Source organism: Delphinapterus leucas, chromosome 13 (genome assembly GCF_059928025.1).
Source record: "Delphinapterus leucas isolate spDelLeu-1000000601 "Yukka" chromosome 13, BTC_Dleu_Yukka2, whole genome shotgun sequence".
In the NCBI taxonomy this organism is placed as follows: domain Eukaryota; kingdom Metazoa; phylum Chordata; class Mammalia; order Artiodactyla; family Monodontidae; genus Delphinapterus; species Delphinapterus leucas.
Window position 1 is genome coordinate 86,065,621 of NC_143141.1, and position 10,598 is coordinate 86,076,218.

At 49.4% G+C, this 10,598-nt stretch overlaps 1 protein-coding gene and 1 pseudogene across 1 annotated transcript; both read left to right on the plus strand.

The window, feature by feature from the left end:
• Positions 1 to 2: 2 nt before the first annotated feature.
• On the plus strand, positions 3 to 9,730 carry NTSR2 (neurotensin receptor 2). Its single transcript, XM_022554176.3, is given in 5 exon segments — positions 3 to 1,325; positions 1,328 to 1,422; positions 6,172 to 6,421; positions 8,020 to 8,110; positions 9,097 to 9,730. Coding segments are annotated over 5 exon segments (1,218 nt in total). The 5' UTR covers positions 3 to 805; the 3' UTR covers positions 9,359 to 9,730.
• LOC149747808 (cyclin-dependent kinase 8 pseudogene) lies at positions 2,076 to 2,934 on the plus strand (annotated as a pseudogene).
• Positions 9,731 to 10,598: the final 868 nt, after the last annotated feature.

Genomic DNA, 10,598 nt, shown 5'->3' on the forward strand with positions numbered 1-10,598 from the left:
TAAATGCCCGGGGAGCTAAGGGTGAGATAAGAAAGCCTCCACTAGGGCCTTCCAGTTGTAAAATTCTGGTGTTCTAGGAGGGCTTAGGAAAGAGACCAATGGAAGGTTTTGAAACATGCGAAACATACTTCTTTTCCCTTGCTGACACTGCTCCATGAGAATGACATTCTTGAAGGACTGGGGAAACGTGATATCATGAGGAGGCATCTGACACTGACAAAGGAGTCCTTGAGGTTATTAGTGCGGCACTGAAACAGCCTTTAACAGAAGATGAAAGAGTGCTTTAGCCAGAAGAATGACAGCTGCAAAATGCTGAACTGAGGGCAAATTCTTGATCAGTTGTCCTTGGGACTATACACACAGACAGTAGCACAGCACAGGGGCACGCAGTAAGTGTGGGATGCCTACTTATGCTGCAGTGCAGAGTTTCACACAGATTCACCCACTTCAACTTCACAGAGATTCTGCAATAATATTTTTTAAATGCGTTGAGAGAGGGTTAAAAAATAACTTGCCCAAGGTCAAACAGCTAGTACGTGCAGGCGTCTGGCCCAACGCATGTCTCTCAGGTCCCAAAAGGAGCCCACCGTCCACCCAGCACGTGTTTCCTGCGTGGAGCTGAACTGAGAAATGTGAGCGCGGCTAGCGGGCCTCCCCTCGCGGTCCTGCGCTGGCTCAGGGGCACCCTTCGCGGGGCGTGTCCTCCTGTTCTGGAGGTTCCCAGAGAGGAGGAGGCGCAGGCTGACGGGGCAGCTCTCCCAGTCTCCGGGCAGGGAGAGGGAGGGAGTGCAGCCGCGGGAGCGGGATGGAGACCAGCAGCCCGCGGCCCCCGGGACCCAGCCCCGGCCCCGCGCTGGGCCTGGACGCCCGACTGGGCGTGGACACGCGCCTCTGGGCCAAGGTGCTCTTCACCGCGCTCTACTCGCTCATCTTCGCGCTGGGCACTGCGGGCAATGCGCTGTCCGCGCACGTGGTGCTGAAGGCGCGGGCCGGCCCCCCTGGGCGCCTGCGCTGCCACGTGCTCAGCCTGGCGCTCTCCGCCCTGCTGCTGCTGCTGGTCGGCGTGCCCATGGAGCTCTACAACTTTGTGTGGTTCCACTACCCCTGGGTCTTCGGCGACCTGGGCTGCCGCGCCTACTATTTCGTGCGCGAGCTGTGCGCCTACGCCACGGTGCTCAGCGTGGCCAGCCTGAGCGCCGAGCGCTGCCTGGCCGTCTGCCAGCCCCTGCGCGCCCGAAGCCTGTTGACACCGCGCAGGACCCGCCTCCTGCTGTCCCTCGTCTGGGCCGCCTCGCTCGGCCTGGCTCTGCCCATGGCAATCGTCATGGGCACGAGCTGGAGACGGCCGGCGGGCAGCCGGAGCCCGCCTCACGCGTGTGCACCGTGCTGGTGAGCCGTCCCACGCTGCAGGTCTTCATCCAGGTAAGCGGGAGGGGCGACCCTACAGCCTGTTTTCATCTCTCATACTGGAGACCAGTCGGAAAGTTGGGTCTCATTGCCCCATTTTACAAAGGACTTGTGGAGAGACTTGGCTAAAGTGAAACACTAAGAGAAGTCCAAACAAGAATGAAATATTGCCATTTGCAGCAACATGGATGGACCTAGAGATTATCATACTAAATGAAGTTAAGTCAGAGAAAGACACATATTATATGATATCGCATATATGTGAAATCTAAAACATAATACAAATGAATATATATACAAAACAGAAACAGACTCTCAGACATAGAAAAATTTATGGTTACCAAAGGGGAAAGGGAGGGGAGAGGGATAAATTAGGAGTATGCAATTAACAGATAAAAACTACTATATATAAAATAGGTAAGCAACAAGGATTTGCTGTATAGCACAGGGAACTATATTCAACATCTTGTAATAACCTATATGGAAAATTTAAAAAAAAATATATGTATGTATAACTGAATCACTTTGCTGTATACCTCAAACTAACACAGTACTGTAAATCAACTATACCTCAATAAAAAAAAATAATAAAGAAAAAGAAGTCCAGATTTGAATTCAAAATTAACTCTGAAGGCTTCCCACTCTTGCAGGAGTGGTGAGCAAATGTGATGGGGTATAAGAATTACCCTGAGAGCAGGTAAAAATATAGATTTCATGACCCACCCTAGGCTTCTGCTTTTTTATTATCACCAAAACTAGTCATCTTTAGCCCCATGACAAGAACATGAAAGAACAACTAGTTTACTGGGACGTTGTGCAGACATAAAAAGAGGCCTGAACATTCAACATTAATGAAGCGTTTCAAAAGAAATACATATATCCACTGCAGCCTTACTGAGAATATGGAAAAATGTGAAGTTAAACCCAATAAGAAAACATTCCACTTGCTTTCAAAGTGGCTTACTATGGTCCCTATCGGGAGAATTACTCAAAGCCGGCTAGGCAGGATCCTTAATTTTTAAAAACTCCACTTCCTCTATCAGACATTTTTGCAAGTTGTCAAATTCCTTACCCCAGTCTGGACCTGATGATAAAGGAGGCCAAAACAACAAACACCAAAACCCACCAACAGTAACCATACTAATGGAACTGGTCCTGCAGGGAATCAAGACAGCAGTCAGAATAAGGGAGGCCACTGACAACAGTGGGAGTGGCTCCTCCTAGCACTGCATCAGGTGGACTAATTGTGACCTCAGACCTCAGCAGTCTGCCCACATGCTTGCTGCCTGCCCCAGCCCTGGCCCAAGCACATCCCGGCCACGGGGCAGCACGGGACACTCATCTACCTCCCAGCGTCCCAGCTGCCTCCAGATTGTGAGCTGCAGGGAATCAGTCAGCAGAACAGTCAGTGCACTGCTGCTTCTGCCCAAGGCCTGACTGCCTGGTTCCCGCTGCACACTGGTGTGGTCCCCCGGCAATGGACTAACAACCCCAGGCTCAAAAGACCTGGTTGTTAAGTTCTACCACGCTTCACAGACTGGGGTAGTGGCTTCCAGGCTGTACTTATATTGGAGTTAGGCCTGAGAGAGAAAAAAGTGTCAAGCAGGGGCTTCCCTGGTGGCGCAGTGGTTGAGAGTCCGCCTGCCGATGCAGGGGACACGGGTTCGTGCCCCAGTCCGGGAAGATCCCACATAACGTGGAGCGGCTGGGCCCATGAGCCATGGCCGCTGAGCCTGCGCGTCCGGAGCCTGTGCTCCGCAATGGGAGAGGCCACAACAGTGAGAGGCCCGCGTACGGCAAAAAAAAAAAAAAAGTGTCAAGCAATGTTTGTGCTGCAGATATGCTACTTTCAACGTTTGCTTTACTGGTACGGACCAACCAATGCAATGAAAGCCATGAAGTGTTCGCGGGCCAAGCTTTTGACATTATGTGTAGTGAATTCTTTCAGTGTACCAGTGTTGTTTGACAAATGGTGTATGTCAAAAGTGTTTCATTTGAGATGTACAGCCTGTGTTAACACAACAAAACAACCAGACTCAAATTATTTTGGCCCAGCTTTCTTTTTAGTGTCTTATCAGTGAGTTGATTCATTATCCACATGAGTCAATGCTTTTTGACCAAGGAAAATGCTCAGAGTTTTTGAAAGTAGAAAAAGCTGCAAGGGCATACCTTGTTTTATTGCTCCTGGCTTTACTGTGTTTTTTACAAATTGAAGGTTTGTGGCAACGCTGAGTTAAGCAAGTCTATCAGCACCATTTTTCCAGTAGCATTTGCTCATTTCATGTCTGTGCCATATTTTGGTAATTCTCGCAATATTTCAAATAAAGATTATGACAGCTATAAAGTTTATGACACACTGAAGGCTCAGGTGATGGTTAGCAAATTTTAGCAATAGAGTGTTTTTACATTAATGTATGTACATTGTTTTTTTTAGACATCATGCTATTCCGTACTTAATAGACTACAGTATAGGGTAAACATAATTTTTATATGCACTAGGAAACAAAAAAATTCATGTGACTTGAATTTATTGCAATATTCACTTTATTGCAGTGGTCTGGAACCAAACCCGCAATATCTCCAGGTATGCCTTGATAGTTCTTCTAGAAAGATCTCAAAGGTGCCAAAGATTAATCACTAACTTATGAATATATGTTTTACCTTCAATTTCTGTCTTGACTGGTACTAAAGTTACAGTTTGATAGTAAGTATATTGTCAATAAAAACCTGTTTGGTTCCACAACAAACTTAAAATGATTTTCATGTACAGTGTTTTATTTTTCTCTAGGTGTTGCTGACTTGTAAGCATGCATTAAGGTGAAAAAAGCCTGAATGATAACTCCTTAAAAAGGTGCAGCACCCAATTGAGATACTTTGTGATGATTTTTTGTTGTCGTTCTGGCCGCACAATTGCAGGACCTTAGTTCCCTGATCGGGATGGAACCCATGCCCCCTGCGGTGGAAGAGCAGAGTCCTAACCACCGGACTGCCAGGGAAGTCCCCATTTTTTCTGCACTGATTTTAAAGTGCTATTAAAATGTTTCATTTTTTTTCAATGTTTGCAGAGGGAAAGAACTGAGGAGGAGAAAACCCTATAACACATGTATTTTGAATTTGAAAAATTAAACATTTAAAACACAAGGTATATAAAGTTGAACAGCTGCTCCCTTTCTGTTCCTCCATGCTCTGATTTCTAGTCTCTGATCTGGAGGCAACCACCATCCACTCTTACGTAACTCCCGCTACATTTTGCCTACATTTTCCAAAGAATACGCCTGCTTTATCCGTCAGCCTTAAGTTTATCCACTGACTTGTACCTGTAGAAGATGAATACGTCATTCTTTTACATTCCCATCCCTGCCCTCCACACCCCACGTTCACACACACTTCCTCTCACCATCCTTTCAGTATCATTATGTCATGGTATTTGGTTAGATTCATGGTCAATATTTACTTTATTGTGGCTATGTAAAATTCTTCACTGATGAGCCAGGTTGTATATTTTTGGTTTTTGTCCTTTCCAATATTACAATATTATCTCCAGTATTTGTTTTCCTTGCAGTTAATAAATGAATAGCCTTTTTTTTCCCCTCTCATTTGCTTAGTTTCCCATCTATTTCTAACTCATTTTTCCTTCTCTACCAGAAGTATAAATACCATTTCAATATGTTCAGACCCATGAGGTAATCTACCAGCTTCATCTTGTCTTCTTCAATCATCCCTAGAGCCCTGTCTTCTGCTCCAGCCTCACTGGGTGCAGAACTGGCACCTTGCCAATGCCACCCCATCTCTCTGCTCCTCTGTGGGACACTGATTTGGGGATCCCAGGTCTCCCCTTCTGTATTTGTTCATAACCTTATTCTGATGGAACATATGCTGTTGTAACCTCCTGTGGCCTGAGAGAAAGTTCGTAGAAGGTAAAAAAATTTTTAAGAATTTGCATGTCTGAAAATGTTTCATTTTATCCTTGCATTTCTCATAATATGGCTGGGCAGAAAGTTATAAGATGGATATCGTTTTCCTCACAGATTGTGACGCATCACTCTTGTTTTCTAGCTTCTTCCACTGTTGTTCTGAGTGAGTATAATGACATTCTGGTACCCCATCCTTTGTATGTGCCATTTTATCCCTTCGGAAGCTTTCAAGACTTTATCTCCAGGCACTAAAATTCCTAAGAACACGCCCTGACATGGATTTATTTTCATTCATTGTTCTGAGTAGCCAAATGCTTTTCAGCCTAGAAGCTCATATTCCTCCATTTTGGGAAATCTTCCTTAAACGTGGTTTTGGTCGTGTGTTTCGATATTGTCGTTATAATTTCAGTCTAGAAGCTCATATTCCTCCATTTTGGGAAATCTTTCGTAAACGTGGTTTTGGTTGTGTGTTTCGATGTTGTTATAATTTCAGTCTAGAAGCTCATATTCCTCCATTTTGGGAAATCTTTCGTAAACGTGGTTTTGGTCGTGTGTTTCGATGTTGTTGTTATATTTTCTCTATTCTTTTTCTTTCTGGAACGGCTATTATTTAGATGGTGAGCATCCTAAACGTCCCAAATTTTCTTATCTTTTCTCTTCCATTTTCATTGCTCTCTCCTTACTTTCTGAGGATTTTCTCGACTTCCTCTTGTAAGCCTGGTGTCACCACGCGCCTGCCACCCCCCACTCCTGCTGCTACAGATTCCTGGGCCCTTGGGCCCGGCCTGATGACCAGAGTATCGCTGAGCCTTGGTGATACCTCCATAACCTCTGGAATTACCTTTTCCAGGTGAATGTGCTGGCGTCCTTTGTGCTCCCCTTGGCATTAACTGCTTTCCTCAGCGGGGTCACCGTGAGCCACCTGGAGGCCCTCTGCTCCCAGGGCCCATCCCCTTCTGCCACAGGCAGCTCCGCCCCCAGCCACCTGAAGCTAATGAGCGAGGAGAGGAGGACACTGGCCCTGGGAGGCCAGGCCGCCCTGGTGAGACACAAGGACTCCCGCCGGATCCGTGGCCTCCAGCGCAGCATCCAAGTTCTCAGTTAAGTGCCCGGTAACGCCGCCCAGAGGGGAAGGGCCGGATCCAGGGCTGCCTCCGCCAACACCTGGCCACATGACCTTGAGCAAGTTACTGCCTCCCTCCAGCCGTCATTTTTCTCTTTGCCCCGGGGGGTTATATAATCACCAATAGGCTTCTGTAAGGTGCAGCAGTAGAATTAAAGGAAAGAATGGGAATTGTGCACGTGAACCCCCCAGTCTGATCCAGGGAGTGGTGCCCAAAGACAAGCAGATGACTGGCTGCTTCTCAGGGAGTCTGGCCATACAGACGGACGCAAGGAGCAAAGGTAGTTAAGGATCCACAGACCAGGAACAGTGGACTCAAACCAGCTGGGTCTCCAAATCCAGCTCTCCACTAACTCTCTACCGTTCCTAATGTGACATCGATCAGTGTGTTTGCTTTTCTACATATCTGGGCAAACTTGGCTCTGTAAGGGCAACTTTAAAGGCACAGGAAAACAGAGGTCTTTCCAAGCACCTGCTGTGATCCAGGAACTCACGACGGTCTGGGAGGATGGAGTAAGGGAGAGGGTCTCCTCTGTCATCAGTGCCACGGTCTTGTGGGCAGGACCAAAATATAGGAGCCAAGTGCAATGTGATGTGACAAGTAACCGAGGCAGCACATGAAAGGCCTGGATTTCCTTCCATAGACAACGGGCCGTCATGGCAAGAGCTGGTGTCCAGAGCTGCTCTTGAGATATATGTGCTCGGCAGTCTTAGAGGACAGGCTCTCCAAGTTTGAGAAGTTTGCTTCTCAAACTTCTGTGTGCACAAGAATGATGTGGGCAGTTGTAAGACGCAGCCCACTGGCCCCCAACCCAGAGATTCTGATTCAGCCGGCCTGGGATGTGCCTGAGAATTTACATTTCTCACAAGCTCCCAGCTGAGGTGGACGCTGCTGGTGCAGGGGCCACAGTGGATTAGAGAATGGGTTTGCCACTCAGGGCAGGAGTAGAAGAAAGGAAAGGAAGAGGTAGAAGGTTAGGGACAATGGAGCCACTTACGAGACTGCCGTCATAATCCGGTGGAGGGAAGATATGGGCCCCTAGGGTGGGCACAGTGGAAGTGAGGAAGGAATGGAGAGGGAGATGCTTTGTAATAGATTGGGTCTCGGGGGTAATGGAAAAAGAAGAAGACTCTGTGGCTTACGATGTGAGTGCCACATGGATGGTGGTGCCATCAATCAATCAGAAAAAGGGACAGAAGAGGGAGAGGCCTTATAAGGCAGAAGGACATTTGAGTTCTGTTGTCTCTGCAGTCAGACAAAGTGGGAATATCTAGCCCTGAGTTGGGAGTATTTTCTAGTGACCAGGAGCTTATAGATATTGTAGCAGTTTCTAGAAGCATGTCAGTGGACAGGTCAGGATTAAAGTGGACATTCACTCAGAGGACAGGGTAACACCAGGTTTGGGAACAGATCCAGGTAAGGGTGTGTCAGATAACCTCAAAGTCCCCTTCCAACCCCTAGACTCTAGGAGCAATTTCAAGGGAAATGCTCTTGTCACCTTGGGCAGCTTCTTCCCCAGAGATGGTGTAACTGTTACGTGTTTCCTGTCTGTCTGTCTCTCCCCGGTCCTGCAGGAGCCATCGTGGCTGTGTATGTCGTCTGCTGGATGCCGTACCACGCCCGCAGGCTCATGTACTGCTACGTCCCTGACAACGGGTGCACCGAGTGAGTGAGGGGAGGAGCCCCAGCACACAGGGAGGGGCAGCCGGGCGGGGCCAGGGCTGCCTCTGCTCTCCGGAGGGACCCCCAGTTGCTGGGTTCCCCAGAACTCTGGCCTCCATTCTATCCGGTCCTGCCCAGTCTGTTATCCCAAAAGCTCCCAGCTCAGGGTGGGGAACAGAGCATTATCCGGAAACCTCTCTGAACTGGTCAGGCCATGTGAGTGGTAGTCAGGGTTATGGGCATCCTGACTTCAGGACGGAGAGCAGCCTACAGGTAGGGGGCGGGGAAAAGGCCATGTTCTTACAAGGAGAGAGGGAAGAAGCCTCAGAGCTGTGATTCCATGAGTTAACAGAGGCCCCTTAGAGACCAAACCATGCACACCCTTTTTATGACACAATTGGAGAAAAGCAAAGCAGAGAATCCCTTATCTTCCTTTTGGAAATCACTATGCCTCGATCATAAGGGAAAGTCAAACATCTGAGAGGAGAGAGATCCCACGTGGCCTCCAAGGAGATAGCTGTGTCTACAGATGGCTCCTTCTCGAGAGCTGCTAGCGCCCCCCTCCGACCCCCACGTGCACACACATGCACACACACAGCCCTTCCCACGGCGACAAGGGGCACAGCTTCTCAGAAGGACTTTCTCCTCTTAGTGAAGCCACATCTCCTTGACCACACCCAGCAGCACGAGGCTCCCCATGTCTCAGTGGGCTGGCCAGTGGCCCCCGTCCACCGGCAGGTGTGCCCTTCACTGTGCAGGTGACCGGGCCGGGCAACCAGGCACAGGGACTCAAAGGCTGGGTGGGGCAGGTGAGCCAAGGGCAGCTGGTGTGACGGAACGTCTCTTGAATTCACACTGAGCTTCCCGATAGCAATAAGCAGGCCTTCCTCACGCAGCCGTGTGGAAGGGGAGACACTCCCAGCAGCAAGGGGAGGATGCCACGGGCAGGCGGCAGGCCCTCTAACCTGCCTTCCGGGTTTCTCCTCCAGCAAGCTCTACGATTTCTATCACTACTTCTACATGGTGACCAACACGCTTTTCTACGTCAGCTCGGCGGTGACCCCTGTGCTGTACAATGCTGTGTCCTCCTCCTTCAGAAAACTCTTCCTGGAAGCCCTCAGCTCCCTGTGTCGAGAGCACCACCCCACGGAGCCATTCCCCCCAGGGGCCCCGGAGCCCCGTCCTAGTGGATACAGCATCCGGCCCTGGGGCTCCCCCAGGAATCCTGGCCTGGATCAAATTGAAGAATGAGAAGAGTAACACTGACTGCACAGCCATCCAGCAGTCAGATGAGCAATTTCATCACTAATAACTCAAGCCATGCAGTCAGGCGGACCTACAGGGACCCCCAGCTCTGCCACTCACCAGCTGTGTACCTGCAGGCGAGTCACTTACACCTCTTAGCCTCAGTCTCCTCGTCTGTGTGATGGAGACGAATAATACCCATCTTTCCTGTTGTCTGAAGATTAAACACTTAGCACAGTGCCTGGTGCATAATAAAGAATATATTTTCGCTGGCATTATTTTTGTTGCTATTGTTATTACTATTATTATTATTATTGTTATTGCTGTTTCTCTGCTCTCCTGAATTTCTGCAAATGACAAACCAACAGTGCCCAGAGCTGACTGCCTTGTTAGATCACATGAGCTGTAGTAAAATCATCCAGTCGCTCCAAGTAAGGGAGCAGCCATTCACCCCAGCAGGAGCATTCTGTGGGCCCTAGAGAGCCTGGAGTCACCAGCTGCCCTCTCTGGCCTCGGACCTGTGTGTCTGCCTGACGTGAGGCGGCCGGTGCAGCCGTGGGATGACGGCAGGGCTGCCTGCTCTGGAGAACAGCCCCACAGACGTGCTCTGGCCAGCAGTGTTCGGAAAGGTTGCATTTCCATTCTTTTTGTCAGAGCAGGCTCCCTCCATTTCCCCGCAGGTCTCAGCCCCTCTCCTGCCTGCACAGGGCCAGGTACTGCTTGACGCGGCCAGCCTTGCTCCTGAAGGCTTGTGAGGCCTGAGCCCAGAGAGAAAGGGTGGTTTTCCTGTCTGTTGCCATTGAAGCCACAGATCTGCAAAGGGGCAGGAAGAGAAAAGTGAAGCGCAGAGCAGACGGACCAAGAAAAGGTTTCTGGGGCTTCCCCAGTGGCGCAGTGGTTAAGAATCCACCTGCCAATGCAGGGGACACGGGTTGAGCCCTGGTCCAGGAAGATCCCACATGCCGCGGAGGAGCTAAGCCCGTGTGCCACACCTACTGAAGCCCACGTGCCTAGAGCCTGTGCTCCGCAACAACAGAAGCCACCGCAATGAGAAGCCGCGCACCGCGACCAAGAGTAGGCCCCGCTCGCCACAACTAGAGAAAGCTCGCGCGCAGCAACAAAGACCCAACGCAGCCAAAAATAAATAAATAAATAAAATTTAAAAAGAAAAAAGGTTCTCTCTGATTAACTGTGTTGATGTTTCCCTGAACTCCGTCCATCACTCACCCTGGTCCCCAGTCCTGGA